The sequence below is a fragment of the Penicillium macrosclerotiorum genome (genome assembly GCF_028827735.1).
Source record: "Penicillium macrosclerotiorum strain IBT 26536 chromosome Unknown utg000010l_segment0_segment0, whole genome shotgun sequence".
In the NCBI taxonomy this organism is placed as follows: Eukaryota; Fungi; Ascomycota; class Eurotiomycetes; order Eurotiales; family Aspergillaceae; genus Penicillium; species Penicillium macrosclerotiorum.
Window position 1 is genome coordinate 3,048,730 of NW_026643089.1, and position 24,084 is coordinate 3,072,813.

The following is a 24,084-nucleotide window of genomic DNA, read 5'->3' on the forward strand; positions in this document are numbered from 1 at the left end:
CCATTGATTTCGAGGATCGTTTACCAGCCCTTGACGTGGTACTCCCATGGACCGTAATCCGTTGCGTAGTTAGTCCAGGAGCCGTTCTTCGACAGGTCCTTATCCCGCGAAAGATTGCCAGTCTGGTTATCGTTGGGAGCGGATGGACCCGCGCCCGGAGCCCGATGGGGGCCTCGCGGACCAGGGTACTCTTGAAGATTCTTCATATCGTGGGCGGTGTGGCGTCGCTTGAGGAAAGCATTGGCGGTCGCGCTCTTCTGCTGGCGCTCCCACAGAAGGTGTCGGCGGAGAGACTCGGTCAACTCGGTCGCCAGCATGTTGCGACGGGTAGTGCGCGGCGAATGGGCGACCGACTGTGGTGGCGGGGGCTTCATGATGATGGGCTTCGATCGAGGAACGTCCGGGCCGCGCATGGTCAGGCTTTCTTCGTCATTCTCGGGAGGTGAGGCGGGGATGGAGGGGCCATTGGGTGATGTCAGACGGGACCGTTGGAGTGCAGGACTGGACCGGAAAGCATTTCCTTGCATTCTACCCGGTTGGTGCATCATCATTGTGAGAAGAGAACGCCGCGAGACCAGGTTGGGTCGCGAATCAACACGTTGGAACAGCTCTGGCCGTTCGTCGACGCTTGATTTGCCGCTCTCTGTGACGGAATCCTCCCAGTCGGAATCTTCATCATCTTCAATGGCACTCTCGGAAACCTCATCATCCGTTTCAATGGCGTCCTCATCTAAACCTAGAGGACTCTTCGAGGGGCGGATTGTGGCAACGTGATCGCTGAAGGAGGCAACCTTCTTTGAGGGGCTGGGGTTGCTGGTAGGTTTCATCAAGCCACCTTCCGTAGCGCTCTCCTGGGCGACCTTGGGAGCCATGCGGTCCTCAAAGGAGCTCTCATCGTCATCGCCAGAAGACCCACCAAGCGTAAACATGCCCCCCTTCTTCTTCAAAGGTGATGGCTTGAGTTGAGTAGTTGCGCGGGAGGGACTCGGCTCGACAGCCAACCTCGGTTGCGACCGGAATGAGGATGAAATGTGGGATGGCGAGAATCCTCGAACAATACTGGGGGACTTCATCAATTCACTCGCTGTAGGGAGTACTCCTGACGAAGAAACACTAGTATCAGAGCCATCAACATTAGCCGAATCGGAGTCATTGCCCTCGGGGGCGGTCGTCGAGCAGGATTCGGTCGACTCATGGGGTTGCGGGCATGGCCGGGGGAAGGCCGGAACCTGTCGAGCAGTAGAGACAGAAGGGGGGTGGGAGTCGGAGTTGATGGCCGGGGGGTAATATCGACGACTGGAGCAGCCGGCTCGACCATGGGGGCCAACGGTTCCAAGTTCTTCTTCTCTTTAATATTCAAGACCATTCGCTCGAGGTCCAGCGAGGTGATGTGCTTCTCCTTGCCTCGGCCCAGACTAGCGAGCGAGTCCTCGCGGACGACGGCAGGCCGGTAGTCTGAGAACTGAGGGCGTTTGATATGAGCTTCGATACGTTCGGCTTGGTCGGACGCGGCCGACTCAACACTGGCGGAGAGCTCCGGAAGATCAGCAGTCTCCGAGCGTAGTTTCGGCAGGGCCGAAGAAAGGTTTGACCTCTCCGGCTCCACGCAAAAGGTTTCGCGAGTCCAAAGACGCCAGCTCAAGTTCTCGAGGCGACGACCCTGGTCCATATAGTCGGCACATTTAGAGAAAACCATCCACATTCCATGGAGGGACTGAGCATTTGCGGTGTCCACTTTGTGGATATTATCAGCGTCCACCGTCAAAACCGGCGTTGTTAGAGGCATTGTAACGGCGCCACAGTTACGATTGACGGGAAGGCGGGCGGGGATGAAGGGGGATAATTGGTGTTCCGGGGTCGCCGTCTTCCCCGAGAGTGATCGTACGGCGGTTGGAAACCGGTGAGAAGGGTTCACGAGGGGTTCTGCGGTCAGAAAGAGGGCGTGGAAAATTCGAGTCTGGGCCCTGCAGAGTGCTGCAGAGGGACGATCAATCGAGGAATGAGCACCACACGCGAAATCAGAAGTGGGTGCACTGAATCCTGCTGGTCACCGATGAGGTGAGAAACGGAATCGGGAGGGCGAGAAGAATCGAAAATCGACGGGTCGTGAGTTCGTCAAAAGTTCCGTCAGGGCGCCGCCGAGCCGAGATGTGGAGATCTTGCGAGTTGGGCTGGAATGAGATCGGGGTGTGTACAACGCGTCAAGAGAGGGATTGATCGTGAGGTTTCCCCAGTGGTGGGAAGGGATGGTGTGGGGGAAGAGAGGTGAAGTTGGTGAGGGTGAAGGATGGGGGGAAAAGAGGAGAGAAGAGGCCGTCGGAACGATAATAAGAATGACGGGGGCGGCACTTTTGGGTGGAGTGGAGTGCACAGTGGAAAAGAGAGGGGGAAGTCGAAAAGGGTAAATATTTTATTAAAAAAAAAAAAAAAAGAAAATGGAAAAACGAAAAAAAAATGGATGAGGAAAAAAGAAAAAGAAAAAAATTCGGTAAGGCTGTGACGGTACGAGACTTACAAGGGGAGGAGACTCCAAAAAGGTAAATTCCAGGAAATTAAAAGCCCCCCAAAGGCCGAAAGCGCGGTGAAGAAAATTCAGTCGCATCACGGGGCCTGGATTGATTACGTACCTTTGGTACTTTGGTCTGGTAATCGGTCGTACCCCGGTATCGCCCCTGTACTTCCCGTACTTTTCCCCTCAGCAGGACGCATCCCCTGCTCGTTCCGAGGCCCAGGTAACGGTGAAATGAGTTGGTATTGTGGGTGCGATGGGGCTGCTCGTACCAGTCCGTTTCCACGATCGCAAACCGAACACCAAAAGCATCGTATCGTAGCATGCTGTGAAAGTGGTTCGAACTCTTCGTGGTATTTTATGGACTTCATTTTCCTGACGATCAATGCATTCGATGAGGTCCTTCTCACTTTAACGGCCTTCAGATCACAATCCAGGCCACAATCCAGACCACATAGGAGGACAACCCATCGACAGGCCCGAGCGGACGACGCAAAGCACTGGGAGGACCGGTGACCTGTCGAGAATTCTACAAAACATCACTTCCGACAAAACAAAAAGGAAAATAGAAATCGATAGATGACGAGATTGAACCTCCCAACTCAAATAAGTAAAACTGAAAGGAAAGAAACCCGGGGTCTACAAGTCTTACAAGTCCTGTACATTGTACCGAAGTCGAACTAGGAGTATAACATCCAATTCGTCTCCTAGAATCTCAATCCCGTTATCCCATTCCTTTCCCCATCTTCAATCAATACGTGCCCCCATGTCGCGGGATTCGTACATAGTGACCTGCCGGCAAACGTTCTGGCCCCGGGGCTCTTGGGCTCTTGGTCCACCCTGATGAGCCCCGATCATGGTCGTTTGAACAAGCCCTCGCCACTTGCCACTTGCCCATTTCCCTTGTCGACGACTGACTGATGAACTGTCGCACCGCCGACCATTGGCCGCCCAACGGCCTCCAAGTCCGGCTGACTCGCCAACAACAAAAAGGGTGTCGCGGTTAAACTATTTTCGTCACGGACGGGGGAGGGGGAGAATTGGGGGGAAGGGGGCTGACTAGGCTCTTTTGCGATGTACATCTCGTGGGATCTCTCTTCTTACCATCTCCTTTTATTGCTCTGGGCGTTTGTCGACCGCATGGAAAAGATCGCCTTGTTGCCGCCCTTTCTTAACCCGGTAAGCCCCACGATTTCCGCGCCGTTGGTGGTCTGTTGGCAGTCCGTGTGGGCGGCGCCAGGAGACAGGAACAGCTGATTGTCCCCGGAAGAGGTCCCTCTCCTGGGGGGGCGAAACGGCTCAGCCCCGGATTGTTTAGTCGAGTTATTATTATCCTATTATCTTATTGCTCTTCTATCCAACCAACCATCTATACGGAGGACTCTGGACTGTGGTAGGTAATATAACCACGACAGATAACAAACCCCAGGGTCTTAGTTCCAACAGCGATCTGGTTATCCTTGTTAGATGGTCGATATTTCCAGCAGCTCGAGGCTGGCGTTGAGGAGGGGAATGCCGGCTGAACTGCGGGTTCCCCCAAGCTATCCTGCAGTAATTATCCGGCAAGAAGGGATGGCCGATCGGTTGATTTCCAGGCGGGCTACATGCCGGGGAATCCGCACGATACTTCCGTAGACTGCATTTACCCTCATCTTTTTAGTTTGTGGTTTCATTTCTCGAGCATTTGTTTTTGGGGGGGGGGTTTTTTCGCTGATTTTTGGCCTTTGATGAGCGACCTTTTGGATCGGGTTGAATGGTACATGCAGATGACATGGCATTAACAAAATAGAGAACTATTAAATCAAAAAAAAAGAAAGGACCACTGGTATCCTTGAATGATCATTTCAGTCTAATATCAATCCTTGCTATCGTTATACACCTGCTGTGCTCGTTCAAGGTTTTCCTAAGCGAGGCGTAGGTGTGTTTCTCTTCCCCCTGAGGCACGCGTCAGGTGGAATGGCAGAGTCAGCGAGTCTGTCCTGGCGTCTGGGGATGACTTGAGATGCCGTAGGAATATATCCCTGGCCACCCTTTACCGCCCCTTTGCACCTGTTCCGAGATGCCACATCCTGGTCATTTCGCTCCCTTGGGCGTCCTAGGCGCAACACCGCAAAGTGTCACAGCTCCGGCGTCACGAGCCTGCCAGCTGGCATTGATTTTGCTAGGAGGCTTGACTTGCTTTACGATACTACGGATGTATCGAATTCTCTTTTTGGTTTTCTTTTTCGATTTTCTTTTTTCTTTTCTCCCCTTTTTTGGAGCGACAAGATCAACGTCCCGACACGATCAGGAAGAACCGGATGGGGCCCAATATGGAAACGGAAGAGTCGTGTTGTGAAGCGGGAGAAATAGAAACTCCCGTTTCGCATGCCCATACGCTCTCTCTGTGTCTGTCTCCTCGTGTCGCGTGTGGCAGTTGATTTGTGTGTATTCAGACTGGTGGAAAAGCAGTTGGCAATATCCCCGGAGTATAGCCCGTTTAGAGCCTAGAAAATCCCACCAAAAAAGATCCCGACATACATTTGAACCCCCACAAAATACCGAAAAGGCATACAATATAATAACACCAATATCATAAACACCCCCTTCCTAGGCCCTTGGCCCTAATCCCGGGGATTGGGAGGCACTACGGAGCCGACTATTCTCGGACGCGCCGGGGTGCGCAGTCACACAAAGACGCACGTTTCATCCACCATGTGATATTCCACGTCGAACGAGAGGGCGCTTCTGCGGTGGAGTCTTTCGCATTGTTGCGTTGATCATCTGGGGCGGGAAAAGGGGGGCAAAGATTGTGGGGAGACGCAAACAGTCGGTCTACTATCTGGCTGGCCCTGCCCTTAACCCCCTAAAAGCTCCGCCCAAGAATCCGGGCCACACACACACACTCTCTCTCTCTCTTCCCTTGAACGCCGGCCCCACCTGGTCCCGACAGGCTGGCGCGGAGCGGTTGAAGGGCATCTGAATCTTGTGCCTTTTGTCCCACCGGGGGAAGGGAAGCTCTAGAGGCAAAAGGCATTATTTTTACGCCTCTTACCCGACCTGGCCTGATTCGCTCGTCAGGCTCCCCGCAAGTAGATCGATGGATTCGCGTACACGTACGGAGGGCAACTCTGTACGTCGTTAAGGGGACTCCAGCATGATGACCTACAGCCTGCAAAACATTGGGGGCGAGTCGTGCAGCGGCCCAGCTGCTGACCATGTCCTCGATGGGTTGACAGTTCTGACAGAGTTATAGAGTAAAATAGGCATAGATTATAGTTTCTGGGCCATGACAACCAGGGCATCCACGAAGGGCCCTGTCATCCTCTCCCCGGTCAACGTCTCCTTCAGTTTGGCTTCCCCCCCTCCCCCTCATCCCAGTCCGTTGATGACCTCAGAGTGCGCTGAGGGCGGCCAATCTACTGAGCAACTCGTCCAGAAGTCGAAGTCTCACGGTCTCTCCACTCGGGTGGTACCGAAAGGTGGCAAGCGGAAAGTCTGCAGACAGGGTAATCTCATTGACCGGGCAGCCACCGAATGACTTGCTCCTTAGGGAAGGCAGCCAGTAATGCCTCCAGCATCAAGGGTCATCTTTAGCGGCGCTGACAGGCTTAGATGGAATTCCGGGGTACAAGGTATTCGTGCCAGAACTGCAAGAGGTCACAGGTCACGCTCCGCGCCGGCAACTACGTACGGCACTGTGGACCACAGGGGGGTAAACATTACGATCGCGGCGGAAAATAGGCTTCAATACCGAGGTTCGCTCTACGGTGGTGCCGGGTGGTCATTCACGGCTGCCGAGGCGAGATGGTCAAGCACGGCGTGATGGGGTGGGAAATTTGGCCGTGGACCGGGGTGGTGGGCAGAGCCGCCCAATGCCCGGCGTGTCGCCCGCACAAGCCACCAGAAGCACGCCGTGGATCAGAAGATGGGAAGGGGGGGGGGAGGCAGGACAGGTGACCAGGGCAGTGGCCGAGGAGCGCGCTTCGGATCGTCGATCACGGAGCTGGGCATCCTGCTGGCAGGGGATCTGATGTGGCGGATCGATTTGGAGGAGGCGAGAGGCCGTGAGGGGGAAGTCAGTGGAGGCGGGCAACGGGAAACGGGAAACGCGAAACAGTGGCAAGGTCACGAGCAGGTCACGGGGCGTCACCTGATGCGACAGGGGAACAGGAAAATGACGTTTTGCTGGGCCGGTCCCATCGGGGCGCAGTTTTGACCACCGAGGGCGATTGAACGAGTATTCCACATGTCTGCAGAACGACTGGATGCACTTCCAAATAGGCTGCCTCGGACTTCAGAGTCACTCCTCCGTAGTAGTAACTGGGTGTCCCCTCCCCCGATGGCAGAGACCGGTCGGGCCCAACGAGGTGGATGAGAGTGGACCGGCTTCCCCAGGTCACCTGGCCATCCATTTGGACCCATTTTGGACCCATCTTTTGGGCCAGTTTGATATTTCCCGGAAATTTCGCAGATGCAGCAGCAGAGGTATCTTTCAGGGAGGGGGTTCCCGCGTGGTCTCGGGCAACCCCGATTGTCATACCAACGATCCACTCAGGGATCAGTATCAGTACCTTACCGATAATGGGCCGTCACACGGGTTAAAGGTTCTGTATGAAGTCAGTCATCGAAGATACTGGTAGTTACTCCCTAACCGCGGACTGCCCGACGTCGGCGGAGAGCTATCTGCAAAGTACATACTTTGTCGGGCAACCAAACCATCCGGTGACTTCGGTAAGCTGGATACTAAGAAGCCTGGTCTGGACTCTGAGAGCAGGATGGCGTTGTTTGCTCCGAACTATTGAGCATTTGGAAAATCTAGACTTCTCAACGATGCATCTGCACCAACAGGCCTAGCCAACCAACAGCGCTGATCTGGATCTGACAGCTGCCAAAGCGACTGGCGCGACGCCGATTACGCCAATATCGCGCCCCCTCCACCAAACAGAGGACAATCCAGACATCGGCGTGATGGTGATGCCGAGACAGTCCAGAACATAAAATACCAAAAAGAAACGAGCAGCTCGGAGTCGTCCTATTCGCTATCTCGTGCTGTATTTCGACGGCGAACGAAGATCCTTCCATGGCAGTTTGCGCGTCGAGGATCGTCGAGCGACACAGAAAGACGGCAAATCAGGTACTTTCAAGCCCTTCTTTGTATCACACCGAGACGAGGCGACAAATCACATTTCGAGGGGTAGCCGCCCTCTTCTTTTTTTCGGCCCGTCACCTCCAGTCAGCCCTTCAGCCACCATGTGTTGCTGAACAACAGAGTAGGTGGACGAGGCGGAAACCTCCTATTGAGGACTTTTTGGGGTAAATTTTCTCGTCTCGTCTTCCCAATATTCACCGTTGGCTCGAAATTCGCGGAGACCAAAAGTCCCATTCAGACGCCGCTGATTTGTTGACGCAAGGGATGTTTGTCCGGGGAGCGCGGGAGTAGGTTCCGGCATAGTTTTGTCGACCCACGGGTCAGGTGAGCCGTTGATCTTGCACAAAAGTCAATCTGAATGCATTCATTCCAATAAGGCCCTGCTCAGGTCCCGATCGTAAAGACCCTGTCGTCATCACCCTGATAAGGCAAGAAGAAAAGCCATGTATCATGTCAGAGCCCTGTTCGGCCACGAGCGCCTTGGTTGACGACCTCGTTCTCGCATATTGACTCTTTCGCCCTTTTTGATTGTGTTGCCTCTACAGTTCCAAGGGGCTGGGGCATCTAGACTATCGACGACATGCTAAACCGTGACGGCCCGCTCGTCTGCAGTGGATCTTGTGAAGTGGGCCTGGATGAAACGGCGATGGGGGTTCCCCGGGCTCTACCAGCCGGAAGCAGGACATGCATATCCCAGGACGATCAGTTGGGATTTATTTTACATTCGCACCGTAATAGTGGAAGGGACTTCTAGGACCGGGACTTTTGTGATGCTGGTTCTCTTCATCTTGAGGTAGCTTCGGCTTTTTTTTTCGTTTCTTTTTCGCAACAGAAAGAACGTCTTAGGATTAACCCCCACGTAGTACCAATTGCATCATGTTCAACTGTGAATGACCTAGGGACCAGTTACTGCGATGGTCAGCCCGGCACGTCGTGACAGCTCACATCCTTTCCCCTTCGTTACCTTGAATATACCGAGACTGACACGGTCTGTGTTGAACCCAAATTAAGAGCGTATACACAGTGGCGTATTCAACAATGCCGGATATATTTCCCCGTTGCTCATACGACCACAGGCCCTTCAAACAGGCCTACGTTCATCTCCGTAGGGGGGCCCGTAACCCATACAGGTTAAAGAGTCTGTTCTCCGTCTGGAGGCCAGGTGTTCGATGTCCGCCCTTGTTTCGCATGCGAACGACCGATATGTGAGTTAATCGACCGTCCCCTTCCGTCCTGCAGATCAAGCACCCGGGTATTTGGGATCCCTGGCATGCCTCTACGCCCATTCTCCGAATCTTGTGGGTCCACAATTCTGGACCAGAGTTCTTTCAGTCTGGCCTGTTTCTTTTCTCGATCTGTCTGAATACCGTTGATATCGATACCTCTCGTAGCCACCTCGTCATAGCCAATATTTGTGGCCGACGCGAGGGGACGGTGGCTTTGTTTGAGAAGCATACCCTCGCCTTCTACCAGTTGGGTTCTGTTCTGTACGATGATCCAGTATTTGCCAGAACGAAAGGGATCGGACTCCTTCAAAACAGCCACCATTTGACAACTCCTGATTCAGTCGTGTTAGACTGGACCCCTGGTTGACGTGAGTCTCAAATGGGGGTGAATGTTGTATTGGCATTCAGCAACCCGCATTAAGGCACAGTGCTTCTTACACATTACTTTTGCTGACCACCAAGTTAAATTAACAACTAGTTAGGTATTGAGCCCGTAAGTCAGTTAGGGAGTTAGAAGGTCTAGGCCGCTGCCGGGGCCGGCTCGAAATGCGACGGTTTCAGCTTTTCTTCTCAGGATTAAGCGTCTGACTCGGACCTTCCGGGGCCCTACTATTCTTGTGCCATTCTTGAGCCCTCGTGGTTTTCTATTACCTTCTCTATGATATTCTATCTATATTCGGCGTATAACGATGAGCTCATGAAACCTAGCGCCAACTGATATATCCAAACAACAGCCGACCAATAACGCGTTGCGGTCAAGAAACTTGACTGCATTCGGCCATGTGCAGTGGTCGGCCTCGTTGGGGGCGGCTATCTTCTGACAGGTCGTGTTGCTTTTTGTTCCTCGGACTGGACGGCTGCAGCGGCTCGCAATCAAAGAGATTTTGATTCCTGCGCGATGCGCCGGTGTGATCGTGGCTGGACTCTGTGTTGGACTCTGGGTGATGGCGCTTTGTTTTGCTGATCCCAATGCTTGTTGCAGGTCATGAGGTTTTCCAGAGCCCACGATCTGGACCGCTTCTCCCCCTCCCCTGAAAGACCCAAACTGGGGCGGTTAGGGGAAGCCAGCAAGACGGAATAAAGTCAACGGCGCCACAAGCAGCACCCATACCTTCTTCATTTTTCGGGCTCTCTGGCATTGCCCATTTAGGGCTGTTCGCAGGAGCCTTTCCCTTCGGCTCCACAACGGTTGCTTGGAGAAGCTTGGGATCTCGCCAGAACGAGATTTCGGGATACCAGGATTAATGGTTGCCTTGAGCGCCCGGGATCAAATTTTGGAAAGATTGAAAGGATTCATCTTGACAACGCTCGTTGTCTGCGGAGTAGATTATCCGGTCTCTATCTCTCATTTTCCCGCCAACCACCGGATGATATTTCGGTCAGGGGGTCATTCAACACCATCCTTGGCTTTTGGCTTGGTGGCTCATTACATTATTCCGGCGTGCTTATTGGGTGCTCGAGTCAAACGCGATTAAATATGCTAAACACGGTTGAGGGAAATATACGAAATACTAGAGTAGGGGTCAGTAGCAAAGACTCATGGCGAGTTCTATATTTTTCCGGGACAAGGAACACGATGATGGTCATTTTGGCATCTCGCTCAACCTCGCGCCGCGACTCCAAACTGTGCTCGATCGTCCATGGATCTCTTATTTGTCAAGAGTGGAGACCACAATCCGGGGAAGAAGAAAGCATAATGGGGCGTCATGGAGGGCAACCCCGATAGGCTCCAGGCCGCATCCAGTTGTTTCGCGAAATCGGTTGCCGTCTGCGACCAGAGCTATTGGAACATCTGACAGATGAAATCACCCCTCGTCACATTCGAGAAAATGGACTGGCTAGTCCGAATCGATTCGTTATCGAAGTATAGTTCTGGAAATTAAGAGGAAAATATGATTATGCAGCGAATACCCATTACGTTACAGACCGTTCCTCGCAAACATATACCTTGTACCGAAGTATAGAATATTGTCGTCATAGGGAGCCCTATGGGCCTATGGATGTGACCGTGAGAGGCAACAAGATGTCATGATCAACGATGTCCTGATTGCGACTCGATCGAATCGCCCGATGATGTGTTAATAGTTGACGGGTCGTCGTGTGACGGCCCTAACAATACCCTCAAGGGAAGAGATGACCCTGAAGTTATCAAAGGTATGGTAGAGGGCCTGACGCGATCGGAGCGACCGAGAAGCATGTCCCGGCTTCATTGTCACAAGCACGCACACACCCGACGCCGCCACGAACAGATTCTAGCCACGTCAATCGGCCTTGTCCATGTGAACAGAGGGGGTTTGTTGGCAGCGGCTGCAATGAGGCTGATGACCTGATGCCCCCAAACAACATATTGGGCTCGCAAACACGGGCTTCGATGTATTTCCTGGACACTAGGACTTACCAAATACTGTCTTGTTTCTGGCTTCCTTCTATCTTTCTGTCTCACCTGGCGCTGGATTTACACGACATCAGGTCATCTGACCGGGGCTTGTGTTGCCCTGACAAAAGAAAAAAAATAAATATCGGCCAAGCGCGGCTAATGTCGATTATTTAGAGCATGAAATTAGAAATCAGCAGAGAAATTTGAAGCCCAGAATCCGCTTATAGTGTGGTCTTATTTGAAATGCAAACTGCAGCAGCTGGGCAGCTAGTCGGCCAAGCCTGCTTCGCTCTAGAACCACCGGAGACATCCGTTCCCAGCCTGGGACATGAGACTATCAGGAAACCAGGTCTTACGGATTGCAATTTCGCCCTGTCAACGAAAAGGCTCACCAGATCAGATTTACCCTGTACCTGTCAGTGTTGTTACACCGTAGAGGTTTGCATCTAGACCGATGCCGGAGCTTCAACCCAAACCATAAATGTAGAAAGGCGGAAAAGCAGAAAGGTTGAAGCTGACATCCTGTGGTGGCGGCGCCCCATGGAAGTCCTGCAAGGCCAGTCTGCCGGCCCTGATGCAGGGAGGTCAGTATTGCTACGAGATCTGCTCCCCCTCCTCTGGATCCATGATAACTGCAGTTTTCTAAGTTTAGATTCGGATTTCGCTCACCGATCAGCGTGCTTTACGAGATCAAAATTCCTCACGCTACTGGATAACCCAATGAAGACCAGCAAGCGACTTTTGTTATTGTAATCATGCTGCATGAAAAGTAAGCTTGACCAATGCTCAGTATCGTGTGTTTCTAGATACGAGAAAAGGAAAGCCAAAAAAAAGCCTCAGCGTGCCGTGCCTTCTGCAGACTGGGAGGCTTTGGGGGTCCACCGAAGATCAGCCGACCACAAGCAGATCTAGACCGGGCTCAAGAACCAACAATGAGATATGGGGTACCTCTTACTGGAATAGCATCAAGCAAAATATGCACTTGGCTAATACAAGCAGCATCTCTATCTATATTCTGATGATTTATCCCGTGAGGCCTGTTTCACCGGTCGCCATATCGACCTTCACATGCCGTCTCCAAGGGCTAGGAGTCCTCAAAAACAAGATGGAACCTAGCCTGTATCGGCCCCAATCGAGCCGCAGTGGATCGCAAAGTTTTGAACTCTGTGAACCACGAGTCGCGGGGAACTGGATTCACGCTTCCACGCGCTGTGAAACCCAAGCCGACCAAGATCCAACCGAGATTCCCTGCTCGGCCTGGACCGTCCCGTTGCAAGAACAGAAGGAAAATAGACCTCTTCCTATCTGTTAGGGGGTACCTTTTCGAAACCGATGAGATTGGCTGGTAGAGAATCTCGAGATAGTGTGAAACAATACCAACGCAGCTCACAGACCGTGATATTGCGATCCGGCCTTCCTGGTCAACAGACATTTATGGTTATACCATCCCATGATCTTCCACAGGCTCCCATAGGCCCAGGAGCGAATTCTCTAGGCATCCCCTCGGATGGCACTGCTGTACAAGAAGATCAAGCTTCTCCTTCTACTTCCGATTTCGGCGAGCAACTCATATTGGACAAAGCGACTCTCTGAAGATATGGTCTGCACGCTCCCACGATTGTACCCCCGGGCCGTTTCGGGCTTGAAAATCGTCTTCTTCAGCATGAGCCCTTACGAAACCGCGGTAGCACAAGCTACCGCATATGGGCTCTTTATGGGGAATGAAAATTGTACGGCTACTCCCGCGGTTCAGAAGCAGGTACCCCTTTGCGGTAAAGGCCTTTCACAGGGAGCCTGTCTAAGCAATGATTTTCAGGACGAGCCCATGTGAGATCTGCAGATGGGCGCTTAGCCAGGCAGGCATGGGAAAACAATATGCCATGAAGAGGGTGGATGATCATCGAAGTCAGCGACACTGCATACTTTCGTATCGGAGTAACCCACCAGCAGTGGCACTCTCATGGGACCAGCAGGCAACATAATCCAGACATCTGAGATGCATGATGACAGCAACTGGTTCGCTAAGATAGAGTAGATAATGTGCCAAGGCACTTTGGTAGACGGGTGAAAAAGGCATAGAGTCGGGATGGGACTCGATTTCAGTTCTTCCTCGGTAGTTTACGGCGGATCCTGTGAATGCCGGGGCGCATGCATAGAGATCTGCCGGCGCGAGGCACGAGTTCGCGCACGACGACCCTCATCACTCGGACATCCTCGGCACGCGAAATATATCCACTTTGGAAATAGATGGGGCACGAGGTTACCAAGTCTGTGACTTACTAGGAATGGGTGAAGCAAGCGGCAGAGTCGAACACTATTGTAGAAAATACGGATCTACAAGCACAACAACTAGTTTCCAGAATGGCTAAGCCTCTCTCTCTATATGCATCTGAATACAATGCCGGAAAAGCATATGTCCGATTTACAAACAATTGTAGAAATATTGACGGCAGAGATACCTGGGTGAATATGGCCTTTTTGACTCGAGAACTATTCCACCAAAAGGCATAGTGAGCGATCATAAATCTTTGACTCGTAGCAACTCCGTCATATTCTATGTAAGGGTCCATGTTTTACATAGGAGTCCAACCAGGATCATGAAAAGTTTTTTTCCAGCCGATGCACCAGACAATTCGATCTAGTACTGTTTCAGGAGGCATTAGAAATATGTGCGGGTAACTTAAAATTCAGCATCCTCATCGCCGGAGATGATCACGTTGTTGATCTGAATATTTGTTAGTATGAGGACAAGAAAGAACTTGATAGGATAAACAGAAATACCTTGAGAACCATGCGGCAAAGCTGAGTGGCAAGCAGAAGCTGCTGGCGCTTTCCGATGAGAGGGTCAATAGCAAAGTGGTCCCGCATATCTAGACAAAACATTGGTTAGCATTTGTAGTGGCGAGATGGGAAAACAAACGGCATAGCGTACCGTTGCTGCCAGTCAGCATGCAGTCAACACCAAGACGAGAGTTCTTCTCCTTGACTTGACGAGACTTGATGGAGGCGAGAGTCTCAATGGGGCTGAGGCCGGAGTTCTCAGAGAGCGCCAATGGCACAGCATCGAGAGCGTCGGCGAAGGCGCGCATGGCATACTGCTCAATACCGGGGCTCTATATTTTGCAACAGTTGTTAGTCTTGGTATGGGTATATGGAGAATAGACAGATTGCGTACCTTGACGGCGGCATCCTCCACGGCCAGAGAGCAAGCAATCTCGGCAGCACCACCACCATACACCACGCGGTTATCACGGACAAGGTTGCGGACCACGCACAGAGCATCGTGTAGTGAGCGCTTGGCCTCATCGATAATCTGCAAATCTTGTTAGAGAGCAAGCACTGGGTCAACATAAAATCTTGAGCGCCTACCATCTTGTTGCTACCGCGGATGAAAACAGTAACCGCCCGGCTGTTGGCGCACTCCTCAATGACCAGCATCTTCTCTCGTGTGGTACCAAAGGTCATCTCGCGGACACGACCGGCAGTGCCCAGCTTGTCGGCAGTCAGGTCCTCAAAACGTGGCACAATACGGCCGTTTGTAGCGATGGCAATCAGCTCGATCTCAGGGCCACCAACCCATCGGACTGCGGGCAGCTTGTTCTGAAGAAGCAAGTGGTTGGCTTCATCATCGAAACCCCATTGGCAGATGACCAGGTTGGCACCTGAATCTTTAAGTTTCTGAATCATCTCGGTGAATTTCTCCTGCTCATACTCCTGGAGCTTTTTGAATTCCTCGACGGAAGTGATATCAAGCTTGTGCTTGGTCTTGGGCTTCGGGGGCTCAAAGGGACAGGTCAAAATAGCCAGTTTGGCGTCCTGAACCTCGTCAGGCATCTGAGGGTGGGAGAAATCCTTGTCGACAATAACACCATTGACAAGCAGAGAGTCCTCAAGGGCACCTCCAACCTTGCCATCCACCTTGATCAACTCGAAGTCGACATCCTTGCGCTCGAGGTCGGCCACTGAGAGCACAGCATCGACAGCAATCTTCGCAAACTGATCGTGAGACTTAGAAACACTGGAGTAAAAAGCAAAAAGGGTTAGCTAGAGGAAAGGAAGCGCACCAAAAAGGGCTCAAACATACATCTTGCTGCCCAAACTGGTCTTAGCCACCTTAAGAAGGTTGCTAGTATCTTCGCGTGAAAAGGGGATCTCGTCGCTAATCTTATCTAGCTCTGCAATGGCGATCTCACAGGCCTGGTCGTATCCGTCGGCTATCCGGATGGGGTGTATGCCCTTGTCAATCAAATCTGAAGCTTGCTCCAGCATGGCAGCTGCCAACACCACGACACCAGTTGTTCCGTCACCTATTTCCTCATCCTGCGACTTGGAGAGCTCAACAAGCAACTTCGCAACATTGTTGGTTATTTCCATCTAAATGTCCACACATATCAGTGTCGGTCCAACTGTGATCTTCCGATCGAGTATGAAAAGGGGGATTGTCGAACCTGGCCGAGAATGGTTGCGCCGTCGTTGGTAACAGTGATATCGCCATCCGGGGAAATCAAGATCTTGTCCAAACCACGAGGGCCCTAGAACGAGCTGTTAGATAGTGCCAGGGTTATATATTGCGGGTTTTATATTGCGGGGAAGCATACCAGAGAGGTCTTGACGATGTTGGCCACCGTCTTGGCGGCGACAATGTGCGACTTCACAGCCTCAGTGCCATGTTGTCTCTTCTTCCTTCCCTGGCTGTTGAGATCAAAATCCACCGGTAAGCGTCGACCTTCTTTGCTATCATGTTGTGTGTCTGTCGATGCACGTACTCTCGAACAACGATAAAGGGACGACCCTGTTCATCCTTCATCACCGAGGCTGGTAGGTGTGTTAGGCTGTTTGATCCAATCCGTTGGAAAAGAGAGCTTCTGGTTACCTTGAGAAAGATCAAGCTCTGTAGAAATCCATGATCACAGTTAGCAAAAAGCACTTGGGGGGGAAATTGATGAGGGGCATCGGGGGAAGGATAAGATGCTACGTACGCATCGCCATGTTGACGGTGGAGTGCCACCTGGCAGTATGTTAAACAGCGAGCGAGAAATGAGAGAAAAGAAAGAGAAAAGCGAATCAGTTCGACAAGGCCTTTCCCACTGCAGCGATGCGGAGGGGTGAAGCTCTCGGGCGTGCCGCAAATTAAATTCTAGCCGCCCAATTGGGTATAGCGTTAGCTCTTCCGCCTTCCAGCTTCCTGTGGAAGCGCGACTCCGCCTTCGACATGCGACTGCTCACTCAATTGCCCCGACACTTGTTTATTTCTACGAATTCTCGAGGTTTGCGCCTCCAATACCGGCAAGCTGTTTTCCAAACTACTAAATCTCGCCTCGCCATTTCACAGAACCATGCCGCGTGAGTGAATGCGCCTTGTTGACATGTTAAGCACGAGCTGAGCTAACTAAGCTATCGACACATAGCGCCTATTGAAGACGTGTCAGATGAAGAATCTGGCGACATTCCCTTCAATGACAATGAGAAAGCGAAAAACGACCCGAACGATAACGAAGATGAGGACGAGGACGACGAGGACGACGAGGAAGACGAGGATGAAGAGGGACTGTAAGTTGTGCAGCTTGCGCGTACTAGATCACACGACTTCTCGGGCAAATTGTCTCACACTGATCCTAGATATGTCGTGGAATTGATCAAAGAGCACAATTTTCTGGCCGACGTACGTTCGAGTGGCTTGTCAATCCCCTGTTATAATCTAGCGCAGACTAACAGCTTCTCAGGGCTCGCTCCGGCTATTCGTGAAATGGAAAGGTTACGACGACCTCGCCGACCACACCTGGGAGCCAGAAGAAAATTTGAAGTTTGTCTGACAAGATTGATCATTGTTCCGGTGTATTGACTTACGTTTGCTGTTTAGGGAGGGTGCTATGGACATACTGAGTGAATACTATAGGAAAATTGGCGGCCGACCACAGAAGCCCGCAGCCAAATCAGGGCATGGGCGGAAGCGCAAATCCATGGGACAAACCCAGTCGACCACTGCTGCCTCCGAGACAACCGAACCTAAGAGACGACGGAAGTCTGTTGCCTCCAAAGCCGAAGAGACAAAAGCTGAAACCTCGGACGAGGCCTCAGAGGCCGCTGCCGAGACACCTGCCGAGAGCGATGGCGAGATTTCTAGCTGGGTGCCGAAAACAAAGAGCTGGGAGAAGGAAGTGGCTAGTGTTGATACGATCATTCGAGACCAGGACACCGGTAAACTCTTCGCGTTCCTCCTATGGAAGAATGGGAAGCGGTCTCGGGTTGCGATTGAGAAGTGTTATGACTCATGCCCCAGACATGTACGTGCTAAATTATGATCGTATGTACTGATCTCTACCCAAACGCTGACTGTTCAACAGATGCTGGGATTTTACGAGAGCCATCTGTATGTTGCTCCGCCATTCTATTGTTCCCGGCCTACTAACCTTTTTTCAGTGTCTTTAAGGAAGGTTGAGACCTATTAATCTAATTTGGATGACACAAATTCCAGGGTTGAGGATAATTTTTTTTCAACTTATTATGATTTTACCAAGGGGTGCTGAGGAGTTGGTCTGCTTTCTTTTGCGCTGAAATTCCCACTGTAGGGTACGAAAAGGATCAATGGACAGCTTTTCTTTAACCATGACTGAAAATTTTATATAATTGGTTGCTTAGCGTTGATCTCTTGACTTTCAGACACGACTCAGCTAGAAGGGCAGCCCTGTGAATCCCTCTTCTTTTCTATAAGATTCAGGTATTCAAGGGAAAGCTTTCCAGTGGCAAGATATCTGAGTAGCGTAATTATCAAAGAAGACCTCTCTCCCGGGCCATGCTAAGATACTCCCATCTCGCGTTACACGCAGATTGCCCATGCTTGGTGAGTACTCGCTCTATGCCCCGGGCATCCGGGCCTTCTAAGCACTCGTCATCTTCACCTGTCCATACACCCTGAATGTTGTTGGGTATGTCGTTACCATCACGTAATATTTCTATCAGTTTCTTGGCTGTGACCCTTTTCATGCTAGAGGCACGTAGGGCATTGAGCACGATCGACGTCTCTGAGCCTCGATCGACTTGTGCTTTGATCCACTGGTTTAAGCTTAAATACTCGGTTGAGTCACTGTCGACTGCATCGTCCTCATCTTCTGGCTCAGAAGATGACGGTAGAAACGGCATTTCAAGAAATGTCGGGTTCACTAGTCCTTGAAGCTGTTCTTCCAGGACAGTCATTGTGCCTTGTTCTTGGGATGCTTTCACAGGAGGCGGTGACTCAGAGCTGTGAAATGAGGACGATGGTATTGCCCGTTCAGGCAACTGAGGCTCGTTTGATATAGAAGAAAGAGGGAGCGAAGGACCATGAGTCCTTTGCTTCTTTGCAGTAGGATTCTCCTCATGAGAACCCATTGGCGATGATTCAGCGGATATATCGTGTTCTTGTCCTGCGTCAGGAACACTGCGCTTGATTCTAGTGCTTGAGCTTGATATTGTCTGAGAAGCATCTGGGGATGTGGAGGTTGCTTTCTGTGACAGTATCGCCGGGGCAGATTCACCATGCGGCTCTTCCTCGGAAATCTTAGAAATTAATTCAGGTCTCGGCGTACCACCTCCTGGTCGTGGCTTTCCTCGTAGTATTTTCAAGTAGCGAGTTCGCCAGGATTGCCATGTATGTTGTGGGAACTACGTAGTGATGTTAGTATGAGTAGATCCAGGGAACAAGTGACAGAGTGATGATTACTCTTTCTTCTAGCTTCTCATAGATTTTTCGGCCATTTGTTGGAGCACGTGGATCTTTCTCAAACGGTACAAGCCAGTCAAAGACAATCTGATCATCTTGCAGCGAGAAGGGTCTTCTTGTGCCCTTTTTGGGGATATTGGAAGCACCCATTGGGCGCGGTGCAGAAGGACCAGCTCTGTGAGACTCGAGGTTTTCGAGACGACCACGAAGAACTGACCGTTCGACGTATTGATAGGAAAATCTTGGGAGCTGTCAGTACTGGACTTTTCACGGATGTGCCAAACGTACGTGTCGGAAGGCAGATTCTTCCTTGTGTGATCGACTAGTCTTACGTCGGCATCTTTTTCTAACAGCACAACACAACCTCCATGATGCTATTTCATGGTCAGTTCAAAGAGAATATATCGTAATCGAGGTATGGGGTTGTACTGTGATCATCTCTTTGAATCTTGTTCGTTGGGGGACGTTCTGGGAGATCCAGAAACGTGTGCCGCCAAAGAGACTGGCTCTCTCTTCGTCGAGACCGGAGCCTGTCATATCGAGGGCATTATAACACAATGTTGAGAAGTTGGAACCTGCCTTTCTTAGTGTTGTTGATGCCAGCCCGGTTTGCCCAGAACTCAAAGCGACGCGGTATCACGTGTCGGCGTGTCGCAGGGGCATTATAATGTGGAAGGACGAGGCTTCTGGCTTGGAGTATTGAGTAGGCTATGCAGTATAGCCTGTCTAAATTTGACACCCGAGATACCTTGAATATCCAAGGTGTTGAAGTTCTTCTAGAAAGAAGACACTGGGGCGTGTCCCAACCTGAATGCTGGCACGTGGCACGTGACGCGGTGATAACATGGCACGCCGGGCAAGCGCTGACAAGCCACTACTTCCAAGGGAGTACAGGCCAGGGCTTGACGAGATGACAGTCGTGGAATGACCTCGGACCTTTTGATTTTTTTGTCTTGGTCATCCTCGGTAGCATCAAGCTAAGCGTCGGAATAGAACTTATTCCCCATCTTTGACGATGGGCATCCTCCGGAGTGCCGCTCTCGTGATTTTGGGCATTTCGACCTTTGTTTTCATCGCACTTTTTGGCAAATTACCAATCCTTAGGTAAAGATTCTGTCTATATTACTGATTATATTGACTGACCCGACAAAGAAAAACCCCAGTCGGCTTTCTCTACCGACTTCTGTGGGTCTATATTCCAAATGGAATCGACTACATCGACTCTAGCCTCTTCGGAGGACGAGTGGTCGCGGCCTGGAGTCGCTCTGGGAGCTATATGTTGTATGAAAATCATCCATTAGTTCTGGTCAGTCCTGTCGGGTTCCTTCCAAGATGGCAATCTTCTGACATGCCCCTCTAGATCTTTTTTGTGGGACTACTTGCCATTGGCGAATGTGTCTTCCTCCCAGTTGCATGGCCCAGGATGTCCAGTGTCCACCATTTTTGGGTCCCGGGAGTCGTCCTTTTGCCGTACTTTCTGCTGTATAAGTGTGTTGTGACAAAATCGTTCATCACCGAGGAGAATCATGATCAAGAGATGAAGCGATACCCGTATGACCGTGTCCTTTTCCACCCAGGGAATCACTGCCGCACCTGTGAATTCTTGAAACCTGCACGAAGCAAGCACTGTACGTTCTGCAGAGCTTGTGTTTCTCGACATGACCACCACTGTGTATGGCTGATGAATTGCGTTGGGGCTCACAACTATGTTTACTTTCTGTCTTTGCTGCTCTCATTGTCAATTTTGTTGATTTATGGCGCTTTGCTTGGCCATTCCCTCCTCTACCAGACCCTTGAGCAATTGGTGCCAACTCAGCTGCAAGATAAGATGAAGGAATGGTCAATGTACTTCCACATCTGGTCGGTTGTGATCATTCGTGATCCACGAATCGGGACAGTCTCTCTGCTGATGCTGATGACAGCTCCTCTGGCAGTTGCCTTCTTAGCATACCATACATATCTCATCTGGGCTGGTACAACTACGAACGAAAGTGCTAAATGGTCTGACTGGAGTGAAGACGTCGCAGATGGATATGTGTTCAAGGCAAAACGAAGTCAAATCGAAGATGCGCCACCGTACATAGATCTCTCTGATCGTCGATGGCCAGTGGAGAGTGATCAGATTCTGATAATGGATGAAGAACTTCCGATGGAAGGTTACATGCTTGATGATACTTCCAACCACATCCAATACCGTGGCGAGCCTAATGGTTCGGTTGATCCTCGATGGACCGAGCTCCACACCTTGAGAGATCTTGAAAATATCTACGATTTGGGATTTTGGGACAACCTCAAAGATGCGCTTGGGATGTCGGTACGGCGAAAACAATGTAAATAATTACCTACCATACCTAGATGCTGGACATGTGCACACTGAACGGATATCAAATCGATGCTTTCCACGAAGTAGTGTTCATAATTAACAAGTATTTTCCGCTGGTCAGTTTCTAACTCCAAGACTTTTTTGCGTATCATCCTCGTCATGACTGTCACAATTCGACCTAGGGTTGTATTCTGAATAAGCATCGACTTTATAGTGTGTGAATTCTTTAGTTGCAATGCGAGCGGCAAACATGAGGTCCAATTCCTCGAACGTACGGCCCTTAGTTTCAGGGAGTCTAAAATAACTCCAGATGAAAGTTAAGAAGGCCATTCCAAACCAGAAGAGGCCAGTGAACCCACGCCAGTTCCATGATGTCGGATTGAGCATATATGGTTCAATCACCTCGGCAGCCACGATCACAATATAGTATGTATTGCGGGCTAAAACAACTGTCTTAGAGCGCAAACGGGTGGATGATACTTCTGGTGGAATTACCCAGGCGATTGGGCCGATGGTCATCGCATAGACGAAAACCCACACCAGACATAGAACTGGCTGTGCCCATAAGACTGCCTTGCTTCGTGTTGCGGCAGGGGTTATGCACCCAATAATAAGAAGACAGGCACTCAAAAGGCCCATGCCTCCCACGTACATATTGCGACGACCGAAATAACACATGGCAAGAGCAGAGAGAGACGTGCCTATGAAGGCAAGGGCTGCACCAGCTAGTCCTAGCTTATATGAATTAGAAGCACTTAGGCCAGCCTGTTCAAAAAAGTAGGTTGGCGAGTATGCGAAAGGGAGGCCCGCTAGAACCTGGCCCGCTAAGGCCATGCAGGCAATTTCTGTACGACGACAATTTGGCCCTTTGAAGCAGTCCATATAAGAAGAACCTTGCTCGGTGGTTTTTTCCATATTGTTTGTATGTATCATCATAGCGATCGATTGCTGGGCCATTTCCGGATCTGGCTTTGACTGAAGACGATTCACGATATGCACTGCCTCGCTGTACTGGCCTCTTCGAACATGCCACCAAGGGGATTCAGGCATGAAGCAACCTAGAAGCAAAAGAGGCACTGGCCATACCCACTGTATTGCGAATGGAATTCGATATGACCACTGATCCCCTAAATTCATAAGACCTTGTAACACTCCTGCAACGATGAATTGTCCAATAACGAAGAATAGGTTAACTGCTCCAGTCAAGTAAGGACGGAGTGCCATAGGACAAAGCTCTGACGAATATGCAGGACCAAGAGTAGCAAATATTCCCCAAGGAATTCTGGTTCCATACTCTGAGTTATTATGCAACCAGGAGAAACATCTCATTGTGTTGGTTTTTGACTCACCCACATAATATCTGACCAGCCACCTGAAGACCAACCGAATCACCAAAGAAAGAGACGAAAATAAAGGCACACATCAATATTTGACCAAAAATAAAGACCTTCTTGAATCCCCAATAATTGATCAAATACCCATTCATCCACGCACCAAAAAGGGCACCTATATCACCACCGGCTCCGAGAGCGGACTGCCAAGGGCCGCTGACTTGATACCCCTTGCCAGCATAATATTGGCCAAACTGAACCTGGAAAGGGGGATAGGCGAAAAAATTGTTGATAAGAGCACTGTCGTATCCCTCCATAACGATTGCCATGGATGGAACCAGTGACCAAATGATTGCCCAAGGAAATAGTTTCAAGGCTTCAGAAGCAGTCATCGCATGCTCTCTGGAGTTGGCTTTTCGTGCCGCATCCAGTGACGACTCCCAATAATTGTTCTCTTTATCTCCCGTAGGAGAGGTTTGGTCATAGTTGGATATGTTTCTAAGCCGGTCAGTGATCATAAAGTGCTTGATTCCTGGCATGAGCGTCAAAGAAACTATTAGATAGGAGTTGTGGATATATATGGGAAAATATCAAATAAGACCAAGCAGAAAAATCGAGATAGTGGTAGATCACCAAGAAAGGTTTAGATTAATGGCCCTTAGGGGTTATAGCAATATATATATTAAAACCTGATAAACAATAACAAAACCACTGGAATGTTATTAAGGCGATGATGCCGCTCGGGAAAAAGAACCCTCTTTCAAATTCTGCTTTGCTGCTATCCATCGAAATGTCGATACAATTTTCATAGCTTGCAATGAAACCTTTGCCCTGACATTGCAGTGAGCAAATGGTTAATGCTAGCATCGTATTCATATCTTAGTATACGTATCCTCTCGCTCCTTACTCTGGTCTAGGTCGTGGGTGTAGATCTGGTCCCTCCCTATGCTTGGCCTCTGTCATTGAGTCTTCGACGTCTCTCAGTCTACCATATTCGCAGCCGTAATGGCAATTTATTAGTGACAGAAATATGAACTAACAATAAGGCTTGTTGATGATAAGCTTTCCATTATTAGCCAAACATGAAACCAGGAAGCTTCACGACAATGGAATCACTTTCATGAGGTCCGATTTTGATATTCTGTCCGAGAAACATTATGAGGCATGTGCATTTATAGACCTTATTTGAACAAAAAGATTAAACGTGGCCACATGAAGCATGGCGCAATGAATGTGTATGCAATTCATGGAGTTGGGAGAGTGAAATCTTGTATAAAGTCACATCAGACCCTGTCCTCAACGATGAACTCCTTGGATTTTTGGCTTCTTTCAATTTAATTGGCCAGAAATAAATATCTCAATTCATGACCCTAGATCGGAAACAGTTCGCAGTTTTGCTACGACGCGTATTCCAGATGGAAATTACTGGAAGGAATGTTGAATAAACGGCAAATTTCCACATCCAGGAGCCAAAAAAGGAAGAGCAGA

General features: G+C 50.4%; 8 protein-coding genes across 8 annotated transcripts; 2 read left to right on the forward strand and 6 right to left on the reverse strand.

Moving 5' to 3' along the window:
• Nucleotides 1-20: 20 nt before the first annotated feature.
• N7462_010695 (uncharacterized protein) lies at nt 21-1,786 on the reverse strand (the record flags this gene model as incomplete). Its single annotated transcript, XM_057082409.1, has 2 exons — nt 21-1,229; nt 1,295-1,786. 2 exons carry the CDS (start codon nt 1,784-1,786, stop codon nt 21-23), a joined length of 1,701 nt encoding a protein of 566 aa, XP_056929449.1.
• Nucleotides 1,787-6,299: 4,513 nt separating this feature from the next.
• N7462_010696 (uncharacterized protein) lies at nt 6,300-7,029 on the reverse strand (the record flags this gene model as incomplete). The annotated part of the gene is made up of 2 exons (XM_057082410.1): nt 6,300-6,741; nt 6,785-7,029. 2 exons carry the CDS (start codon nt 7,027-7,029, stop codon nt 6,300-6,302), a joined length of 687 nt encoding a protein of 228 aa, XP_056929450.1.
• A 1,742-nt stretch (nt 7,030-8,771) lies between these two features.
• Nucleotides 8,772-9,188, reverse strand: N7462_010697 (uncharacterized protein; the record flags this gene model as incomplete). The annotated part of the gene is made up of 1 exon (XM_057082411.1): nt 8,772-9,188. The coding sequence occupies one exon, from the start codon at nt 9,186-9,188 to the stop codon at nt 8,772-8,774; it is 417 nt and encodes a 138-aa protein (XP_056929451.1).
• Nucleotides 9,189-13,923: 4,735 nt separating this feature from the next.
• Nucleotides 13,924-16,232, reverse strand: N7462_010698 (chaperonin-containing T-complex subunit CCT5; the record flags this gene model as incomplete). The annotated part of the gene is made up of 10 exons (XM_057082412.1): nt 13,924-13,968; nt 14,025-14,113; nt 14,176-14,356; nt 14,419-14,556; nt 14,613-15,261; nt 15,328-15,617; nt 15,692-15,775; nt 15,842-15,935; nt 16,010-16,058; nt 16,223-16,232. The coding sequence occupies 10 exons, from the start codon at nt 16,230-16,232 to the stop codon at nt 13,924-13,926; spliced, it is 1,629 nt and encodes a 542-aa protein (XP_056929452.1).
• A 347-nt stretch (nt 16,233-16,579) lies between these two features.
• On the forward strand, nt 16,580-17,682 carry N7462_010699 (chromo domain-containing protein; the record flags this gene model as incomplete). The annotated part of the gene is made up of 7 exons (XM_057082413.1): nt 16,580-16,586; nt 16,652-16,793; nt 16,863-16,905; nt 16,967-17,046; nt 17,104-17,527; nt 17,588-17,613; nt 17,664-17,682. 7 exons carry the CDS (start codon nt 16,580-16,582, stop codon nt 17,680-17,682), a joined length of 741 nt encoding a protein of 246 aa, XP_056929453.1.
• Nucleotides 17,683-18,011: 329 nt separating this feature from the next.
• N7462_010700 (putative transcription factor Rap1) lies at nt 18,012-19,479 on the reverse strand (the record flags this gene model as incomplete). Its single annotated transcript, XM_057082414.1, has 4 exons — nt 18,012-18,884; nt 18,943-19,183; nt 19,231-19,316; nt 19,372-19,479. The coding sequence occupies 4 exons, from the start codon at nt 19,477-19,479 to the stop codon at nt 18,012-18,014; spliced, it is 1,308 nt and encodes a 435-aa protein (XP_056929454.1).
• Nucleotides 19,480-19,957: 478 nt separating this feature from the next.
• Nucleotides 19,958-21,071, forward strand: N7462_010701 (DHHC family palmitoyltransferase; the record flags this gene model as incomplete). The annotated part of the gene is made up of 4 exons (XM_057082415.1): nt 19,958-20,046; nt 20,095-20,248; nt 20,303-20,977; nt 21,051-21,071. 4 exons carry the CDS (start codon nt 19,958-19,960, stop codon nt 21,069-21,071), a joined length of 939 nt encoding a protein of 312 aa, XP_056929455.1.
• A 311-nt stretch (nt 21,072-21,382) lies between these two features.
• Nucleotides 21,383-23,135, reverse strand: N7462_010702 (general substrate transporter; the record flags this gene model as incomplete). Its single annotated transcript, XM_057082416.1, has 2 exons — nt 21,383-22,547; nt 22,615-23,135. The coding sequence occupies 2 exons, from the start codon at nt 23,133-23,135 to the stop codon at nt 21,383-21,385; spliced, it is 1,686 nt and encodes a 561-aa protein (XP_056929456.1).
• Between the last annotated feature and the right edge of the window lie 949 nt (nt 23,136-24,084).